The 20,635-nt window shown below is 48.3% G+C and overlaps 2 protein-coding genes across 6 annotated transcripts; both read right to left on the bottom strand.

Annotated features, from left to right (window-relative positions):
* Nucleotides 1-903: 903 nt before the first annotated feature.
* LOC120677586 (spermidine synthase 1-like) lies at nt 904-3,795 on the bottom strand. 5 transcript variants are annotated; one of them, XR_005676374.1, is made up of 6 exons: nt 3,446-3,795; nt 2,983-3,353; nt 2,607-2,686; nt 2,381-2,503; nt 1,430-1,516; nt 904-1,283 (listed from the first exon to the last, which is right to left on the bottom strand). XR_005676374.1 is itself a non-coding variant. In XM_039958743.1 (5 exons), exons 2-5 carry the CDS (start codon nt 3,010-3,012, stop codon nt 1,260-1,262), a joined length of 264 nt encoding a protein of 87 aa, XP_039814677.1. In that variant the 5' UTR covers nt 3,013-3,353; nt 3,446-3,795; the 3' UTR covers nt 904-1,259. The 5 variants fall into 5 exon arrangements, 2 of the variants coding, with proteins under 2 accessions (XP_039814677.1, XP_039814683.1); XR_005676372.1 differs by having other exon boundaries at nt 2,607-2,683; XR_005676373.1 differs by having other exon boundaries at nt 2,607-2,683; nt 2,991-3,353.
* A 7,645-nt stretch (nt 3,796-11,440) lies between these two features.
* LOC120695310 lies at nt 11,441-13,224 on the bottom strand. The gene is made up of 4 exons (XM_039978594.1): nt 13,098-13,224; nt 12,954-13,022; nt 11,737-12,845; nt 11,441-11,656 (listed from the first exon to the last, which is right to left on the bottom strand). The coding sequence occupies exons 1-4, from the start codon at nt 13,222-13,224 to the stop codon at nt 11,441-11,443; spliced, it is 1,521 nt and encodes a 506-aa protein (XP_039834528.1).
* Between the last annotated feature and the right edge of the window lie 7,411 nt (nt 13,225-20,635).

The following is a 20,635-nucleotide window of genomic DNA, read 5'->3' as shown; positions in this document are numbered from 1 at the left end:
AAAACTATTGCAACGCCACCTGCGTTGCTAGAGGTACCAATTGCAACATACTAAAAGCGAGGCATTATGCATACTAGCAACGGAAACGTGCGTTGCAATGAACTACATTGCTACACATCACGCGCGTGGTAATAGATGGAACCCTCTATTGCCATGGTCTCTGTTTGGTTGCTATAGTAGGCCCCTCTATTGCCACTCTAAACGTTCGGTTGCTATAGATGGGTCCCTCTATTGCCACACTAAATATTCGGTTGCTATAGATAGGACCATCTATTGCTACTTTAAATGTGTGGTTGCTATAATATGGTCATTATGTGGAAATAACGCCTATCGAAAGAAATATAGAATAGAAGATATAAAAAGAGCCATTATGAAGTACAAAATATTTGGAAAATTTTATAGCTAGCTCAGTGGCTTCTATGGAGAAACAACAGCGTAGAAATAAAAACTCAAAATATTCAGATTTTTCGCTTCATAATTTGTAAATTTGATATGTTTCATCAATTAGAAATAAGAAAGCTACTGTTGCTTATATGTTTCAAATCTCCCACTCTCGGAGCCAAGTTCATTATTCTTCTTTCCAAAATCCTTCACAAAGAAAGCAGAAGCTGTGAACTAATAATATAACATGTACCTTAAGCACTGCAGACCAAACAGCTTAGATCCAATGCCATATTGCAAAGCTCAAGCAGTCAAAGGCTTAGCTCAGTCTAATCTGCAAATTCATGCAAAATTTGGGAAATGCCTTTTCAGGTTCCAAGGCCATATTGCAAGGCTCATTGATCTTGAGGGAGACATAGATAGATCAGATTATATTATATTAGCAAGGTACAGTAAAAGAATCCAAAGCTAACTGAATGCAAATGTAAAAAAAAATAATGATGATTGTGTAAACAGACCAACTATTCAAAGAAAATATATTATAGGATTCATAACCGAACCAACCAACAGTCATACTACTCAACATTACATCGTGAAGCGCAAACTATTTTTTGCACCATAAAGTGAACAATGATGAAGGACTGTACTGAAATGTATTTCTACCAAATTCGCTGGCCTTTCTTAATATCATTATCCAAATATACTTTCTGAAATCATGTAAGAAGAATAGGATTCCCTACACTTCAACAAAAACAATTGTGCTCTGAAATACAAAAGAGTAATATCCAGTTCCAATAAGAAACTGCGGTATAAGAACAAGCATTCCTTGAAACCCTTTAAGTTCGTCTCTTCCTTGGAGTAGCTGGTCCCTTCCAAGCCTACTTTGTGTATGAATTCACAAACTGAAACCAGAAGGAAAAAAATTATACAACACTATAATTATGATCGGAACAAAGAATTATATGAGAGATTCTAAGTTCCACATTAATGTTGTTAAGGGACTATTACTACACCATTATGTGTTAGTGAGAAGAGAAGGGCGTCTTACATCTACCACCATCTTGTCAATTTCACAAATGTCAATCTGTTCCACAGAGGAAACGTCGTGAAACACCACCATCTCCTCCTCCAGTAACTAACACATGTGCATCATCAAACAAATAGAGATTACCCCCAATAAATTTTAGAAATTCGATATATGCATCTTTTGAAAAGTACAAATGCCCAAGTTCACCGGGTAACTCTTAAGTATAAATGCTCTCTGAACAATTTCAGTATCAATTGCTCTACAAACAATTCTTAAATCCATACAAACAATTCTTAAACCCTCAACCCTCTCTCCCGCATCCTCTCTGATTTTCGCATCTGCATACGCCCGCTCCCGCACGATAAACGCGTGCTCTGCTTCCAGCCACGAGCCATCCGCCTCCACCACCGCCGGCCTCCTCCCTGCCGCCTCCACCGGCTCCTCTTCCTCCTCCGCCGCCGCCGCCTGATGTCCCTGCCTCCTCCTCCGCCGCCGCTCTCTGCTGCGCCTCATCCCCGGGTCGCCGGATCTGCACGACCTCACCAGCAGGAGCAGCTGAGCAGGGCGACCGGCGCGACCTCACCGGCAGGAGTAGCTGAGCAGGGCGACCGGCGCGACCTCACCGGCGGGAGCAGGACGAGCCTCAGGCGGGAGCAAGGAGGCCGGCGCGCCGTCGCAGGCGGAGCCGCCGAGGAGGATGTGCGGGAGCGGCCGTCTGCGAGCGGGTGCGGCCGTCTGCGCCCGCCTAGGGGTCTGACTACCCCCTAGGCCAGGCGACGGGCCTCGACTCGCGATTAGTCGCGCGGAATCGCACCTAGGCAAGCGCCTAGCGGAACAGGGCTAAGTTCACCTAGTAACTCTTTAAGTATAAATGCTCTCTGAACAATTTCAGTATCAATTGCTCTGCAAACAATTCTTAAAATCCATGCAAACTGCAAGGGTATAACAGAAAAAGGGGCCCATGGGATTTACCTTGTTGGGATCTTTGATGGAGCAAAGGGGGAGGTGGGTAATCATCACTTGGTATGCGCACTCATCCCTCTGAGTAACCTGAATTACTCCATCCAGCAGGAGCACCATGCCGAACGGAGAGGACTACAATAGAGAAACAGATTCATCTCCCATTATGAGCAATGACTGACGAGTGATGACGAATTGCAGGCGGCTCGAGTGGAAGTAAAACAATAATAAGAATTACCTGGAAAACCATGACATTTTGGTAGTCCAACTTCCCTTAGAACAGCATCTTTTCCACCTTCAAAGGGGGCGCCTCACCTACTATGGACACAAGAGAATCCGTGGGGAAAGGCAAATAAACCACGCGCATGACATGAGTTTTGAGGCGAGAGAATAAGAATGCAAAGAACAACATTTTTTTATCTCTTAGGCCTAAATTAAGCTATCTTAGAGTACAAAATTAGTTTCCTTTGGCAAAAGGATAATCAGGTTTGTAAGCACACGAGGCATCTGGTAGCCGAAGGCGAACGCAAACGGACCTAGCAGAGCACAGGAACAGCACGGCCCAGAACGAGAAGCTAAGGGCAGAGCAACGAGCACGGGCAACAGTGACGCACCGGACCACATGGGGCTGATATCAGAACCATCCGGGATGACGGCGGGAGATCCCCGCCTGTTCGCCGATCCCGGCGGCCACCTCGGTCCCCACCCTCGCCGCCACGGCGTCCTGCTCGGTCTCCCGCACCTTCTTGGCCGCCGCCACGAGCGCCGGCGAGCTCTGCGGGCAGCTGGCGGCGGCTGGGGAGAACGAGGGGTTAGGCGGACCCCTGACCGCGGCCACGGCGGCGGCGAGGGAGGAAAGTGGGGTCAGGGCCGGCGCGCGCGAGGAAGACGGTGGGGCGGCGAGGGTCACCTACGGCTCGAACGGCGGTGGACAGGCGGCCCGACGGAGGACGGCGACGGCGGGCGGAGGTGGTTGCCACGAGCCCTGTGCGGTGGAGAAATCGAGCGGGTAAGGGCTCAAACGAGCCGCGGAGGGTAAGGGAAGGTGTAGCCATGATGAATCGAAGGGAGACTCACCGGAGATGACGAATTTCGACGGCGGCCGGCATCGGGGAAGGAGGCAGTGGCGGCGGCAATGGAGGAGAAGGGGAAAAACGAAAGGGGCTAGGGTTTGGGGAGGTCGGCCGGGGTCTTGAAGGAGGAGGGCGAGCGGGAGATGAACAGCCGGCGCGGCGCCTCGCCTGACCGCGGCCACGCTGGCCGGCGGCGTGGTGCCGGCGCCGCCGCCCGTGCTGGGCCCGCGACTGGCGGTACGACGAGCGAGAGGGAGAGGGCAGAGGGAGGAGATGCGGAGGCGGCGGCGGCAACGGGGAAGGAGCCGTCGACGGGCCGGGTGCGTTGAAGAAGAGAGCGAGAGAGAGGCTAAGGCGCTGTAGCTGCAGCTTCTCCAAAAGCTCCACTCCGAAAAGCTCCAATTGCTTTTCTATAAAGCTGTTTTTCAGAAAAGCTGACCATATCTGTTTGGGGAGCTTATCAAAATGAGATTATCGGCACGAGAGGGAGTTCGGGCGCCATGGCCGTAAGGGGAGGGAACTCCAGCCGGCCATGAGCTCTGGCCGCGCCGCCTAGGGGAGCTCGCCCCCGCCGACCACGAGCCCCGGCCGCGCTGCCCAGGGGAGCGCGCCCCCACCGGCCGCAAGCAGCGGTCGTCTCCGCCTAGGGGAGGGAGGATGCGGTGGCAGCGGCTCGGGGCGAGGAGGATGCGGCGCAGGTGAGGGAGGACGCGGCCCCAGGGGAGCTCACCCCCGCCGGCCCCCGAGCCCCGGCCGCATCCCCAGGGAAGCTCGCCCCCGCCGGCCCCGAGCCCCGGCCGCGCCCCCAGGGGAGCTCCCCCCCGCCGGACCCGAGCCCCGGCCGCGCCCCCAGGGGAGCTCGCCCCCCCCCCCCCGCCGGCCCCGAGCCCCACCCGCGTCCCCAGGGGCGCTCGCCCCCGCCGGCCCCGAGCCCCACCCGCGTCCCCAGGGGAGCTCGCCCCGCCGGCGAGGGAGGACGCGGCGGGCGCGGCGACGACAGCAGCCGAGGCGCGGCGACGACAGCAGCCGAGGCGCGGCGATGGTGGCAGGCGACGATGGTAGGCGAGAGAGGACGCGGCGACGGCGGCAGGCGAGGGAGGACGCGGCGGGCGCGGCGACGGCGGAAGCCGAGGCGCAGGGACGGTGGCAGGCGACAGCGGAGACAGATGGAGGAGAAGAGACGGGGAAAGAAGAAAATAACGGTTCGCCCGTAGAAGCTCGGGAAGCTGGCCCAGAGGAGCTTTTCGATTCCCAGTGTAAAATAAGCTTTCTCAACTTTTGCTTTTGGAAACAGCAGACCCTGTTTGGGGGAGCTTTTAGCTTTTGGAGTTTTTTGAGAAGCAAAAGCTCCCAAAAGCTTCCCCAAATAGGGCCTAAATCATTTTTAGCTTCCGAAAGCAGCAATCCAACCACCCCACGATCCGAGCTACTACTACCTTTTAACAATCTCTGATCCAAACAAAATTCACGACACAACCAAATCATCATCTTCCCGGCCGGTCCCTTGGAAGGAATCTAGACCGTGTCATCTCCGGCAAGCTGCCTCTGGCGCATGCGGCCCCCCATTATCCACACCACGGAAATGATGGCCGTCATCACGGCAGCAGACGGGACTGCAGCTACACATCCCACACGCCCGAATCTGGAAGAGATGGCCACGACGAGGAGATCGGTTGAAAGAATCGCACCGAGCTTCGTACAGGAGGCCGACACCCGGAGCATGTTGCTGTTTCCGGCCATCGAGGTGGCGTGGCACCCAGCTGCTATGAAACCAACCGCCAACAGCGCGAAGACCAGCACCACCCAGACGACATACACCACCTTCGGCGCGGTGCTCCAGCCGCCGATGATGCGTTGGACGAGTTCATGGAGTACCCCAAGCATGATAGCACCGTTATACGCCCCGAGCGCGAGCACAAAACTTAGGAGCTGACCCTGAAAATAATTGAGGACATTCCATCATCAGTCCCGTCATCCGTTACCAGTCGAACCCCAATTCCCATCGCAAACGATTACTCTAGTTCTTACTTCTTACCTCGTTGTCTCGCACGCCAATGGTAGGAGGAACAGGGCGCTGAGGAGGAGGGCTAGGGGGCCCGCTGGGATCCTCCTCGGTCCCGATCGATCCCTCGCTGGGAGGTGCAGAAGGGGTGCCGGAGGGATTGCTGTCAGCAGGACCAGTCGTGCTTGATGAACAGGTCGTCGATGGCGGAAGTGGGGGAGGAGTATGGCCGCCGCCGAATGGCGGGCTGTCCGAGACGCTGGGCGAAGGAGCGGACCTTGTGATGGTGCCCTCGGCGGCCGTGGGCTGCTGGCCGGCGATAGGATGGCGGGAGCGGGGCGTGGCGGTGGAGGAGACCGCCTTGCTCTCGTAGGCCACGAGCCGAGGCTTGGGATCCTGACTGGAGACGCCAATGCGAGTGTTGGCAATATCCGTGTTCGGCTGGTGGGGTGGGGGCTGCTCTTGGCGGCGGCGGCGGCAGCCAGCAGCAGCGAGCAGCACGGCACCAGCAGCAGCGAGCAGCACGGCAGCAGCCCCCCACCCCACCAGCCGAACACGGTCCTTGTACTGCCAAGGGATGGAAGGAGCCAGGCCAGGCGGCTAAGTAGAGCATCACAACGACGAGCGCCGCTCCAAGGTTGTGGTAAGCCATGGGAGGGCGGCGGCTGCGCGTGGTGCCGGAGGATACCGCCTGGATGGTGATCGACTCGTTCGCACAGGCAATGAGGCGTCCCTTGTGATTCTTATTCCCAGTCTCATTGCTAACCGCGTCCTCGTGGCCCTGGAGGACAGAAGGTAGATGCAGTCATGCAGCAAATTTCATTTTCAATGTACTCCCTGGGTTCCAAATCGTATGCCGTTTTGGTAATCTAAATTGATAGTTTTTTTTCTACTATAACATATAGATATAAGATTTGTCGATATAAGATTTGTCGAAACAATCTACGAGCGAAAAAAGTATAAAATAGCATGAGGCACAACTGTCAGATGGTGTGATATGTGCTTAGTATAGCATACTCTAGTGGGCGCGGTAGTATTTATAATTACAGGCGGCCGGGTGCATTCGCAGGTCAGTGCTATTTCTATTTTAAATTTATAACATTGTTGACTTTTTTAATTCTAACCAATAATAATTATTTACTCAATTCGTTAAGTATAATAAATTAAAGTAAAATAAATACCTTTGGACCCATCAAATACACTTTAAGTTTAGTTTCTAGACTTATCAATTTACGTAAATGTTTATAGAAAAGATGGAAAGTCAATAAATGAAAAAAAGTTAATACTGTTGTATATTTAATAACGGAGGTAGTAGTAATTACTTACTCCGTCCCCTCCCCCCCCACCAAAAAAAAAGAAATCAATTCATTCCAATTTTCCTAAGGCGAACTTATACAAAAGACTATAGCAGATTCATGTTAAGTTTGTGACAAAGTAATAACAAAACTTTTAGAACGGAGTACACATTATTTAAGACAAACTAATTGATTAAGAAATAAACTAGCTTGCTTGTCCCAAACATCACATATTTAAAGTGAGTCCTTTGCATCCAATTAGTTCGTACCATCACAACTTGATGATACACGCTCCACTCTTCAAATGTAGGTTATTTTCGTTTTGTCGTAAGTAAAATCTCTCTAACTTTAATCAAATATCTAGAAACATGTACCTACACCTATAACATCGAATTAGTTCTTATTATATCCGCCCTAAACATATCTTGTTAGGGCATCACCAACCTTCCATGTAGGACTGTTTCTTTTGTATTAATTATACCGCCACATAGAACTTTTAGCTTATGTGGCACAATAATAATGAGAGAGAGTGTGTGTATGTGGATAAAGGAAGAAACTGGGTCACATGCAAGACTCTGTGTCAACACGCAAACCAATACGTTAGACACTACAAGTTGTACATTAAGAGTGAGGTGATATATTCAAAATAAATGGAGAACAAATATGATAGGTGGTGAAAAATGAGTAAGTTTAACAGGAATCCAAACCAAAATATCATGGTTTGTAGAGTGTAGTTTCTAAAAGTGGTGTCTTGATGACATGGTAATATAGACACTACCTATGGACACTACGGGTTGGGATTGCTCTTAGTTCGCTAATTTGATAAAATATATTAATATATTTTTTATAAACTTAGCGAAGGTTAAAATAGGTTTTACTGCTATGATAAACTTATCAGTCAGTGATAATTAAAAGTCCATCGTTATAGCTTTAATTTCTCGGGGCTCTGCCACGAAATGAAATTTTTTTAGCGAACTACAATCAATGGAGAAACGAAAAGCGACGTACGTACTGCGTACCTCGATCTCAAAGTTGAGCGCCAACAGGGACGTGACGCTGGCGATGCGGAACCTGAAGGTCTTGCCCGGCACGACGGCGAACACCTGCAGGGCGCACTCCGGGTGGGCGGCGTTGCAGGCCCCGGCGGCCATGGCGGAGCAGTTGGCGAACCTGCCGCGACCGTTGATGAGCAGCGACTGCGGCTCCCCGACCCAGACGATGGGCGCCGACGCCAGCCCCGCCGCCTGCTCGTAGGTGCTCTTGTGCCACCAGTCGTTGAGCAGCACCTCGTGCTCGCCGTCGTACGCGAACGGCTCGGCGTCCCGCCCTCCCGGCGCCGCCGCGACGACGATGAGCCCGTTGAGCCCCGCCGAGCGCTGCATCCCGTAGTGGGCGTGGTACATGTAGGTGCCCGGGCGGTCGACGACGAAGGCGTAGGTGAAGACGTCGCCGGGGAGGACGGGGCACTGCGTGACGCCCTCGGTGCCGTCGGCCCAGGGCGTGCCGATCTGCCGGATGCCGTGCCAGTGGATGGCCACGTTCTCCGTCAGCAGCGAGTTCTTGACCCGGACCACCACGGTGTCGCCCTGCACGGCGCGGATGGTCGGCCCGTGGGTATGCCCGTTGATGGTGACGGCGAGCTTGCGCACGCAGTCCGAGTGCTTGAACTGGTAGCTGATCTCCCACTCGTGGTGGCGCGTGGCGGCGCGCGCCGCCGCGGCCAGGGAGAGGGCCAGGAAGAGGCAGCAGAGGAGGCGCGGCGGCCGGCCCATTTCTGAGCAGTGAAGGCGCTCAGGCTCAGCTCTCTCCTCCTATAGGTAGCGGCTTCTCCTGTCGCTCTCAGGGTCTCAGGGGACGGGAAGAAATGTGTGCGGCGATCCTGATTTGGAGTGCCTGTTGCTGAATGCTGAGGCAATAAGCCGGTGTGTGTTGAGGTGATCACGGGATGTTGCTGCATATATAGAGATGGAGAGGGATATATTATTTGCATTGAACTAGAAGCGTGTGTTATATGTTCACCTGCCTATTTTTAGGTGCGTGTGTTTGGAGGGGTGGAAATTGATTTTCACGGGCGGGTGTGTTATATGTTCCTGCAAATATCATTTGTCGAGAACTAGAAGCGAATATTGCACCCGCCAAAACCGTCGTCACAGTAGTGTCGTCAGCATGCACAAGAAACGCGGCACTATACTGTCTCACATCTAGGTCCACACATGGTACGGTTGCTATATTTCTTTGCACTGGTCAGACAATGCAACTGGTACAGGATTTACACCATGATAATGTGACACAACTTAGGATTTCTTTGCGCGCCAAAGCCAAGTTCACGCATAGCATGCTTTCTTTCCGGGGAAGAATTTTTGTTGTCGACACTAATCTCTGTTATTCCACAAAGCAAAAGGCCACTTCTTCAGAAACTTCCATGGAATATTTAAAGCTATCAGCGCACACAAGATGATTCGATTAGAACTTAGACGTGAGGATTGATACTTGCTCATCACTAACCTTGACACGTTACATACCATGTATGGCTAGGCTAAACACACAATAATTGCATGGAAGAAAGTGCTTAGTTCAGACTCCACTGGATGTTCTGGACTCTGCCGTCTGACTCTGACCTCGGGGGTCCCTATCTATCTTCCGCTAGATAGTTATATATAGAGGTCGAGAGGGATATATTATTTGCATTGAGAGGCTAGGCAGGCCTCCGCGTTCTTGACCGAGACCGACACAACCAAATGTCTTTGATTCTCTGTAGCAATGGCAAAAGGTGACTTGTTCGACGATCATATTTCGAAATTAGTTTCATTAGCCTCGTACGTAGTACTAATTAATGATAATCTCCTCTGGATCTCCGAACCGGTTAGGCTGTTAGCTTGACCAACTTTGAAGCAAACGGCTAGCTCTCTCGATGATTTACATAGTGTAAGCATTGCAGTCGCTGCCCTGATAATAAGCTACGTAGTAATAGCTAACCAACTTGCCGTGATCTCAGAAGACATCTTCAATACCTTGCGCAGAAATGTCTATTCGATCGATTGACGCGTACAAGGGCTGTGTTTAGATTGGGAAAAGGTGGGAGAAAAAGTCACTTCGGTCACTGTAGTATATTGTAATACTTTTCGTTTGTTTGTGGTAAATATTGTCCTACCATGACCTAACTAGGCTCAAAAAATTCGTCTCGCAACATACATCAAAACTATGCAATTAATTTTTTTATTTAACTACATTTAATACTACATGCATGGGTCATTTGCTATATTTAATGTTTCGATGTGATAGGAGATGTGATGTAAAATTTGGAAAGTTTGGAAATTTTGTGGTATCTAAACACACCCAAGGTTGAGCGTTCCTCTGCCCGGTCTCACCAGTGCGCCTGAAATTATGCCCGTCACATCAAATATACCCGTCACAGAGAAGGTAACGGGTATTATTGAATTTTCACGGTAAGGGCACGGGACACCTCTGCTTGTGGTGTCTTCTTCATAGGCGAGCATACGGGCGGAGGCTTCCTGCTTTGTGGTGTCTGACAACCAGCTTGCAGCTCTTCCGCTTGGACTATCAACCTTGTTCATACGCTCTCGAATGAAATGAAACGCATTGACTAGGGCGACCCATGTTCAGCTTCATAACCAAATCTCGGATCAAATTCACCTAATGCTTTGATTTGGTACGACACTACTCCCTGGCCATATACGCTCATAATAATCCACAACTTTTAAGCCAGCTCCGCTGAAACCCCTTTTCTGTACGTAGCCTGCTCATCAACGGCTTTTTCGTTACTCCCTCCGTATCGGTTTTAGAAGTCGTCCCGGGCAAAACGCGAAGTCGCACAATAGATGTTGTTCCTCCCTGCGGTAGCCCGAACTGACGTCTTTGCCCTCGCGTGCCTCTTCGTTCGCCGCGCGCACGCGCCGTTCCAGCCATAAACGCGGCGCCCATTCCTCGATTTCCATCCGTCGCGACCCATTCTTATTCGCCGCCGCGCCCCTCGGCTTCTTCTCGTCCCGCTCGCCGTCGCCATCCGCCACGCCGCCGCCGCCTCCAACTTCTTGCAGTCGGCTTCCATGGATGCGGTGGAGGAGTCGGTGCCGTACTCTAGCAGGGATGCGTCAGAGGATTTGGCGGAGGACTCCATGGAAGCGCTGGCGGAGGTCGCGCCGGACTCCATGGAGGCGCTGGAATGGGTGCTGCCGGACTCCATGGAGACGCTGGGCTCGGTGCTGCCGGTCTCCATGGAGGCGCCGGACTCGGCCGCGCCGGACTCCATGGAGTCGCTGGTGGAGGTCTTGCCGGACTCGGTGCTGCCGGACTCCACCATCGTTCCGGACTCGGTGCTGCCGGAGGACCAGCCTTCCCTTTGCGTTCGCTGCAGCACGACACACGGCGAAGTGACGAAGAAGGATGCCACCTAGCTCGTCGCCTCGCCAGCAGGTGCGCCCGTTGCGGTTTAGTTCATAGAGACTACGATCTAGCAGCAAAGATTATGGGTGACATGGAAAAGTTCGATTGTGAGGTTTTTATTCCTGATGTCAACGAGCTGCAAATGGATGGCGACACTATACTTGTGCCTGACCATGTTTTGATTAAGTTGGACAAGCAAATGGAAGATGCAAAGAACAAACAGTAAGATTACATGTCCCATTCATTCATACAAAGATGCACCTTCTAGTTTGCAATTGCTCCTACTAAAGTATTTTGTCTAGTTTGATGCAGCAAGATTAGCGAGAGCTTCATCTAGCAAGGATGCTTTGCAAGAGATTTGCAATGGCAGCCGTTCTTCTCTCTCAAGTCTTTGTTTTTGCATGTGAGGAATTTTGTAATTGTTGTTTCCTTTAACCTTGATGGATTCCTTCAAAACAGTCTGAAGAGTTACAAAAATTCTATTTGCTTTGTACGGACAATACTCCATGAATGCCTACAAAATGTGTGTTAGAAATCAGTCAACAAGTAGGGGTAAACTAGTAGTTGAAACAAGCGAACAATTGAGCATTTTACCTCTTTCACTGTTGGAACTAGGGCTTCTAATGTTTTAGCATTTTTCTTGTATTGAATAGCTTGAATTGCTCGGAAAAAACCCAAGTCTAGAATGTTGAAATCCGGAGAATTAGGTGGTTGACAGATTAGTCGAATATCGAAGCCATCTTGCTTAGCAGCCTCACAAAACACCGGATCATCCAGCTTTAGATGAGAAGGCGCATTATCCTGTTGAATGAATATCGGTTTGCCCACATCTTCCCTTGGCCATTTGGCTCTAATAGCCGGCAACACCTTATTGATCATGAAGTCCCTAATGACATCTCTTGTGATCGATGTAATGGGCTTCATAACCAATTCTCCACGGACACGGCCGGTTCTTTGATTACCCCTTACAGCCGGCTCATAAGTGACAAGAGGAAAACAACCAAGCTTACCATCAAAAATGCACTCCCCATCCCTAAACCTTGGCCGAGCACAAACACACAAGAACATGAGCCTAGGGATGTAATTCTTGTTCTTACAAGTCCGATTGGGATCATCTTCTTCAGGTAGCAAATAATATTTTTCTGATTTTTGATGGAGGTAGAACCATTTTTCATCAATGATCACAAAGTCATAAAAATCCTTAAACCTTAGATCAGCAAGCAATTCTCTCTCTATCATATCAACACACCACTTTAACCTAGACTTTTTGTTAGCTTGAGTGAGATATGGTTTGATGCTACTAGAGTGGTGCCTAAGAAAACCCTTTTTCAAATACCTTTGAATCCTCCATTTGCTCAAGTGTATTTGGTTGCACACATCCTCTATGGTCATTCTTTCCTTTAGAGGAATGTTGCGCAATGGTTCTAAATCAACAGGGACTGCCTTACAGCCAACTCTACCCTTCTTTAGACTAGAAACCACAATCGGGACAGAGTTTGCAAGTTGAATTTTACCTCGCTTCCATAAACGTTGAACTGTTCGGATGTGGAGGCCAAACTGATCGGCAACACTTGCAGTATCTTGCTTGCCTAGTTTTCCATTCTTACTTCTAGCCAACAAAGCTTGATAAACTTGTTTCCTGAGTTCCTCTGTCATCTCTTTCCTTCGGTGGTTTGCTTGAATAGGAGCCTCAACAGCAGATTCTAAAAAAACATAGAAGAAAGGAATGTGTGAACCGGATGCTACTGTAAAAAAAAGAGGAAAGCAACCAGCAAGGTTTATCTTACTGTCAAAGAAGCACTCAATCTTACCAGCGAGGTTCTGTAGAAAACTGAAATCAACCGCACCATATTCATCCAATGGAAGGTTCAAATCAAAGCCTATAAAAAAAGCAAGGTCCATATGAGAAAGGAAACTAACGAAATAATATGCTGTTGATATGGAAATAAACTCACCATTGTCGTTGTCATCCACCATAATAGGCTGGTTGAGGTCGAGCCCATGTGCTTCCTCCAGTACAACAGCGTTGAGGTCGAGCCCCTCGGCTTCCTCCACTGCAAGGTCGTTCAGGTCGACGTCCATGTGTGCGATACACGGCTTGAATTGGAGAAGGAAGCTCAAGCGACTGAATGAAGAGTCCTAGCGGCCGGGCCTTTAAATAAGAACGGAAAAAAAGCGCTAGCGGAATGTTGCGAGCGCGCACCAGCGGATTTCCGAAAAAATTTCGCAGCCATCCTCCGCACCATGAAATGGAAACGCGAAAAAAAAGCGCGCGGACGCCAGCCACCAAGCGTGCCCACCGTCGAAACCAACCAGCGCGCCATGCAGCGCACCAGACACACAGTACCATGCAAAATCAGCTAAAACCAAAAAATGTTGGACCAGCAAGGAGTCGAACTGGCGCCCGTTTGGTTTGCTAACCCGCTGCGCTAGCCAACTTAAGTGGGAGAGACAGTTCTACCGGGAACATCCGCAATCGTATTTAATAAGGGCAAATAGGGAAAACTTCTCCCTAATTAATGACTCCTTGGTATGCTAAATGCTGTCCTAAACGACTTCTAATACCAGTATGGAGGGAGTATTTCATTTGTGCACTTGAGTATAGGTATGCCGTACTATCAAGAGGGATGCAACATCAGTAGGTTTAGACAATACCAAAAGTGCTCAAACCAGTCCCTAGAGAGTTTAGCCTAAGGAGTGAGAGCTAACTGCAGAAAACAGAGAGGGACCGGTCTGACCGGTCCAAGGGACCGGTCTGACCGGTCTGAGCAGGGTGAGCCTCCAACGGCTAGTTTTCAAAATAGACCGGTCTAGGGGACCGGCCTGACCGGTCTAACACTGACAGGGCAATGGCTAGTTTTGTGAGAAGGGGTATTTATACCCCATGACTTCACCCATTCGTGGGTGCTGATGCTAGAACATTTCTGAACATCTTGAGAGCCTTGTGAGCACTTGGAGAGTCCTCCCCAACCTCTCTTTGTGAGAGTTGCTTGATTCAAGGTGAATCTTTAAGTTGGGTTGAGTGAATCCATTCCTTGAGAGCCATTTGAGCAAGAGAGAAACATCCTGAGCTTTGAGCACTTGAAGTTGCGTCGGCCAACTCGATTGAAGCATTTGTTACTCTTGGAGCATCGGCTCCTAGACGGCTAGGCGTCGCCGGCTAGCTCCCAAGGTTGTGGTGAGCAGTGGCAAGTTTGTTGCGGCTTCGATCGTGTGCCAAGAGGGCGCATGGTCATATAGTGGAGAAGAGGAGATAGCTTGACCTTGGGGTCACTACGAGCTTCCTCAACGGAGAGTAGGATTCGCACGTGGGTGCATGGGGTGAATTCGAACTTCGGTCAAACAAATCACCGTGTCTTCATTGCATCATCTCTATTTTGGTTTGATTTACTTACCTTGCATTTATAGTTTTGAGTTTGAATTGTGCTTCCGCTCGATCTTCTTGGGTGTGCTCTACTTGTGTGTAGGGACTTGTTTATATTGTTAGAAATACTCTGCAAGACACATGTCCCAAGTTTCTTATAAGTTCAAGCTCGAGAGGGGACTTGTTCCTGCCGACTGGGCTGTCTGCCTGCATAGACCGGTCTGACCGGTCTGGTAGACCGGTCTGACCGGTCCAGGCATTCCCAGCAGGGATTAAGCGCCAAATTTTGAAGAAACGCCTATTCACCCCCCCCCCTCTAGGCTACGACATCGCGTGATCAAGATCCTTTCAATTAGTATCAGAGCTTTGGTCTCCAGATTAAAGCCTCACCGCTTGGAGAATCACCATGTCGACATTTTGCGAGGTACCGTTTGAGCCCCTTGGTATAAATGGCTCAAACTACATTTCTTGGTCAGCTCATATTCGTAATATGCTAAGGAACATGGGTCCTTCTTTTGAGCAAGCCATAAAGACTATCATTCTACCTAAAGGATTTAAAATTTTGTCAAATGAAGAAAAGGATTGCTTGTTGTGTAATCGTCGTGTAATTGACCTCTTGTTTGAAAGCATGGACAAAGATTTTGCAGATTCTATACAAGAGGAGAAGAGATTTGCAAAGATACGTCTTGATGCATATAGTCTTTGGAAACTTCTAGAGGCAATATGTGAAGAAGATAGTAACGACGAAGATCAAGAAGAAGATGAAGGGTCACTAGAGGAGTATATTACTTCAGAGAATCATACTCATCCTCTTGTGGTTTCATTCGATGATCAAGGAAGAAAAGGAGCAAAGTCTGCTGATTCCCTGTTGGAACCGGTCAGACCGGTCTGTGTGACCGGTCAGACCGGTCTGACCAGGGGATAGCACAAAGAGAGCAAAAAGTGCTCCCGACGGCGATCAAGGCAAGCAAGAGCTTCATATGAGTCAACATCTTCGAGTGATGTTGATCACAAGTGCTTGACAGCTGAAATAAAGAAAGGAGATAACCAAGGAGTTGAGCAAGCAATGAAATTCAAAGAAGAGCTTGACAAGCTCAAGATCATCTATGCCACCTTGGTAAGAAAATAAGAGAATTTATCTACTAACTCCTTGTGTCGGATTGACTCTTTAGAGAAGGAGAATCAAGTGCTCAAGGCAAGGTTGGAGAAGCTCACTAGTGAGCATGTGGCTTTGCAAGGAACTCATACGGAGCTTGAAAAATCCTATGAGGTGCTTGTGAACTCACATGTCTCACTTGAAGTAGCTCATGAGGTTATGGCTACAATGGTAAAATCCTATGAACCTCTATTCCACACTTACACATGCTCACAAGTTTAATTTGACTTGACCTGCACTAAACCATGTTGTTCTCAAGCAAGCCAATCTAGTATTGAGCAAGTATTTGTAGAATCTTGTGATGACTTCATTGCACAAGAAAATGAAGAACTTATGAATGAAGTAAAAAGACTCAAAGAACAAGTGATTAAGTTGGAGGGCAAGGAGAAAGTGAGACCTTCTCAAGATAACCGCGACTCCGTGGTGAAGAAGCTTGAGAAGGGTTCAAACATCACTAGATCAACTCTTCAACAAGATCAAAAGAGTATCAAGCACAAGATTTCAAGAAAGAAGTCTCTAGGACACATCAAGTGCTATAGATGCCTAGAGAAAGGGCATTATGCAAGAAATTGTCAAATCAAGTCCGATGAGGAAGAGCGACTTTCAAGAAGTCAAAGAAAGCTTCCAGAAAATAGAGTGTGCTTTGGATGCAGGAAAAAGGGGCATATGACCCATTGCTGTCCTCAGCAGTTCAGGTCTGACCAGACCGGTAACTCCCGACCGGTCAGACCGGTCCAGGCCAGAGCTGCTGCAGGACCCGTCAAGAAGCCCACAAAGCCCACTCTTCCACTCAAGAAGACTTGTGATGCTCAGAAGTATAATAATAAAGTCAAGAGCACATTCGTCAAGCTCAAGCACCGAATTTGCTACACTTGTCGAGCAAAAGGGCATATGAGCAAGGATTGCCGAAATGGTAATTTGCTTAACACAAAACTTGTTCAATATGATATTGCTAAGCTTGGGAAGGACAAGATGAATACTCATGCTACTAAGGTGATCAAATCATCCAATGTTAGCATAAGAGCTATTTGGGTCCCCAAGTCTATTGTGGCTAACGTTGTAGGGCCCAACAACATTTGGGCACCAAAGAAAGCTTAAGGGTTGCAGGTACATGGAGATGCATTGGAGAGCTTGGTTCTTTGAAGTTTATTGTGTATTCATGTCATTGACCAAGTTCAAGGAATAATCTTGCATATCTTCATCCAATGCTATCTCGGTAACTCGTTTTTAATTTCAAATTGCATTAGTCACTTAACTCTTGGATAGTACTAGTGTGTCACTTGTGTTGAGTTTGGGACATTCTAAATAAGTGACAAAAGCATTTTCCTTTGAGTTACTCCCCATTTGCCGTGAGGTACGTTTAATGGCTCTTGTGTAGAGCAATGTCTTGTTTTAGTGCAGGTAAGCAAATATATCTAGTAGACATTCATTAAAGCAAGACATGAACAAATTGAAGGTTACTGCAATTTGACTAGTGTGACTGGTCTGACCGGTCCATCATACCGGTCTGACCGGTCTAGACCAGAAAACTGCAGCAAACTGAAGAAACGAGAAAGAAGCTATGTGCAAAAAGGGTCCTTCTCAGTGCATATACTTTATAGGCATCTCTTGGGGTCATGTACTTCAGGCAGTAAGAGAATCTAGCACAATTTCAATTAAATATCTTTTTATGCGCTTTATGACCAACTTGTTAAAGTAGTCTCTCCTAGTCTCTTAATATGGATAAAGTGCATATAAAAGAAATTCAAAACTCTTATGCACTTATTTAGGGGGAGATCACTTTACAATTTGTGTCTTTGGGACTAACATTTTCCTCGAGTGAATGTGTAGTCTCTTATAGTGTTGATTATGCTCTTTATGGATCCAATGAGAGTTAATATAAGTATACCCCTCCAACGGATCAAATATTGATTGACAAACCATAATCATGAAGTACTTGTGCTACATTGCACACTATTTCTCATCTATGAGAACTAGTGATTGTTTCTAAAAGTTTAAGCACAAGTTTAAGTGGCTAAGAGGCAAAGGTATGTTTTCTACTCATTATACTTTACCTTTGAGCATCTAGGCCACGTATTAATGCTAGTGTGTGCATTTGTATACATCAAGCTCAAGAAATCTTGTCACCTAGATATTTAGCTAAAACCTTCCTAATTGTGACTAAGTGTCAATCATGTGTAAAATTGAGTAAGGTTTGTGCTAATCGCTCTAGTGTGGTGATAGCTTGACTTGTAGCATGCTATGAGTGTTATAGGATAGATGTTTTTCGAAAACTCAACTAGCATGATAGGTTGTGTGTCAAATTTGAAAATATTTGGATCTTGGTCTTTGTGACCGTATCAATCTACTTGTGACTATAGTTCTCATTGATTGCTTGGTGGCTAGTCACGAGTAGTGAGACTTTCTCAAGTCCATAGATCTTTATCCTAAACACTTCTCTCATCCAAGGACCGGTTATATTTGGAAAATCTTATCTCCTTGAGAAGTAACACAGAGCCATCACTCGGAGAAACATTTCTCATTAAAATTCTCTTCATCTAGTTCTCTTCTATCCATTCATTCCATGGTTAGCACATAAAGTCAGAAAAGTATGAATATGTGGAGAGTGCTTAACCATTTGAGCAAGGAATTATTGTTCTAAGACTTTTTCATGGTCAACTCCCGGATTGTCTGGATTTTAGCCCGAATACTCTGGGCTATGCCCGGATACTCGGGACATTCACCCGGATAGTCTAGACGGGATTTTTTCTCGCACTTTGGGTGAGACCGGTCTGACCGGTCCGTCAGACCGGTCTGACCGGTCTAACCCAGTAACTACCTTTTACCCCCTCCACGGGGTAAAATAGTCAACTTCACTCTTTTCACCGGTTAGACACCGACTCCTTCCTCCTCTCACCCGTGCGTCGCCCCTCCTCCACTCTCCTCTCCATCTTCACTCCATTGGAGATTTGGAGTTCTAGCCCTTGTTTTGGTTGCTTCATCACATGCATTGAGGCTAGAAGGGGGAAATCAATCAGTGGTGAAGCTGGTTTTGAAGTTCCTCACAAGTTCATCTCTCTTCCAAGGTATCACATGTTTCCTTCACCCGATCTCTTAGCTCCGCGCATATCTTTTCAATCCCTTTGGTCCAGTAGGTTCTGATGGGACTAGGAACCATCTCCTAAGAGATCGAGAAGTTTCATGGACGGCATTGGTCGGAATCGTAATCTAGGGCTCGGGTGGCGGTCCGACCGATCTGACCGGTCCGCCCGAGCGGTCAGACCGGTCGGTCTGGCCAGAACCCAAAACCCTCAGCCTTAAACCATTTCTTGATCCTATATACTGCTAGATGTTTTTCACTTATTAATCATCATGTCTAGCAATTGTTTGTTCTAAACCATCATCAAATCCGAGCTCTTGTCCATTTCCTGTCAGGGACCGGTTTGACCGGTCCATCAGACCGGTCTGACCGGTCTGTGACTGACAGAACCCAGTTTCGAGTTTTCTAGTGTAGTTCAAATACTTCCTATCTAGACATTGTGGGTTGCTTCTCATGATCGAATTTTAGCAAAATATTTCTCTATCACAGGTTGGAAATCATGTATAAGAGAAACCGTGAGAAGAGGAGCAAACTCAATGATGATCGAGTTGCACGAGCAGCTGGAGTGGGTTCGAGCAGTGGAAGCACCAAGGCAGTTGCAGTTGTGTCCGCTTCACAGTCTCTTGCAGCAGCTCCTAGTCAGCGTCAGTTGAGGCCTAGAAGGGCTAGGTCAGATACACAGCAGATGGACATTGACGAGTCATCCGGAAATGACACAGAGGAGGATGCACCCTACTTGAGAGATCCTCGTGATGATGAGGACACTGAGACAGATGCAGATGCAGGTGCAGATGATGCTGATAATGACGATGATGATGATGACAGCAATGATGAGTCAGAGGAGAGTGCAGCAGGCAGCTCAGACTTGGAGGGTCCTATAGTGACCCCAGCTATTCAGATTCCTGTCAGGCAAGCCAGTGTAGAGATTGTCAGCTACTACAACACCGGGATGACAGCGGCTGCACGTTTGCTGAGGCGTCAGAGTCCTTTGGATGTCCCAAAGGACACTGTGGACTACAGGTTTCACACTCGGTTTTAGCAGGACTTCTATCAAACTGTCATTCTTGCCAAGGCAGGGATTGCTTCAGAGGTCCAGTGGGTTGATTGGACACATATGGCAAACTTGGGTCATGAAATTTGTGATGAGGTGGCTCAAATGTGTGAGGACAGGCACATCAAGGACATTATGGGTTTCCAGCATGATTGGAACAAGGAAGTGATAGCATAGTTCTACGCGACTGTATATTTTGGGCATGATCCAGAGAATGGCAATGAGAGGACTATATACTGGATGACAGAGGGACATCGCTACCAATGTTCCTACACTTCTTTCTGCCGTTACTTGAGACTTGATGATCAGGACGTGAATCGTCCTAAGCTTCACTATGATTTACCTCTGTCAGCTGATCAGGTGAGATTCATGTATCCGAGGGATAGGGTTGGCAATGCAGGCAAGGTCACAGGGCTGTACACCTACTACTCCATTCTGAACAGACTGTTCAGGAAGACACTCACACCCCGAGACGGGAATCCCAGTGATATTTCAGCGCATGCCAAGAACTTGATGAACAGGATGCAGCCAGATCCCAGAGGTGTTGACTTCAGTGTTGGTGACTACATATGGGAGGAGATAAAACACATATCAGAGACTCCTCTGAAGACTTGTGGATATGCACCATACATCATGAGAGTGATACTGAAGGTCACCAGGAGAAATTTTGGGATGGACGTGAAGCATGAGCCGCTTAGGATCAAGCATCCTAAGCATGTGAGAGTTCCTTCTGAGGGCAGATATGACGAGGTTTAGGAGGAGGATCAGGAGGATCAGGGTCCACTACCTGATCAGGATGCAGATGCACAGCAGCACGCTCAGGACATGCCCCAGCAGGAGGAG

This window comes from Panicum virgatum, chromosome 2K (assembly GCF_016808335.1).
Source record: "Panicum virgatum strain AP13 chromosome 2K, P.virgatum_v5, whole genome shotgun sequence".
In the NCBI taxonomy this organism is placed as follows: domain Eukaryota; kingdom Viridiplantae; phylum Streptophyta; class Magnoliopsida; order Poales; family Poaceae; genus Panicum; species Panicum virgatum.
This window is presented reverse-complemented; position numbering and strand designations above follow the sequence as displayed.

What these genes read in the sequence shown, in the direction of transcription:
- LOC120677586 (XM_039958743.1), bottom strand. Translation starts at nt 3,012, where the DNA reads ATGGTTCTGATATCAGCCCCATGTGGTCCG. An exon ending in TATCAGCCCCATGTGGTCCG is followed by an intron (nt 2,504 to 2,982) that starts GTGCGTCACTGT and finishes TCTCTATTGTAG; the next exon opens with TCCTCTCCGTTCGGCATGGT. An exon ending in TTGACAAGATGGTGGTAGAT is followed by an intron (nt 1,284 to 1,429) that starts GTAAGACGCCCT and finishes TTCTGGTTTCAG; the next exon opens with TTTGTGAATTCATACACAAA.
- LOC120695310 (XM_039978594.1), bottom strand. Translation starts at nt 13,224, where the DNA reads ATGGACGTCGACCTGAACGACCTTGCAGTGGAGGAAGCCGAGGGGCTC. An exon ending in GGTGGATGACAACGACAATG is followed by an intron (nt 13,023 to 13,097) that starts GTGAGTTTATTT and finishes CTTTTTTTATAG; the next exon opens with GCTTTGATTTGAACCTTCCA. An exon ending in TAGTTCCAACAGTGAAAGAG is followed by an intron (nt 11,657 to 11,736) that starts GTAAAATGCTCA and finishes CACATTTTGTAG; the next exon opens with GCATTCATGGAGTATTGTCC.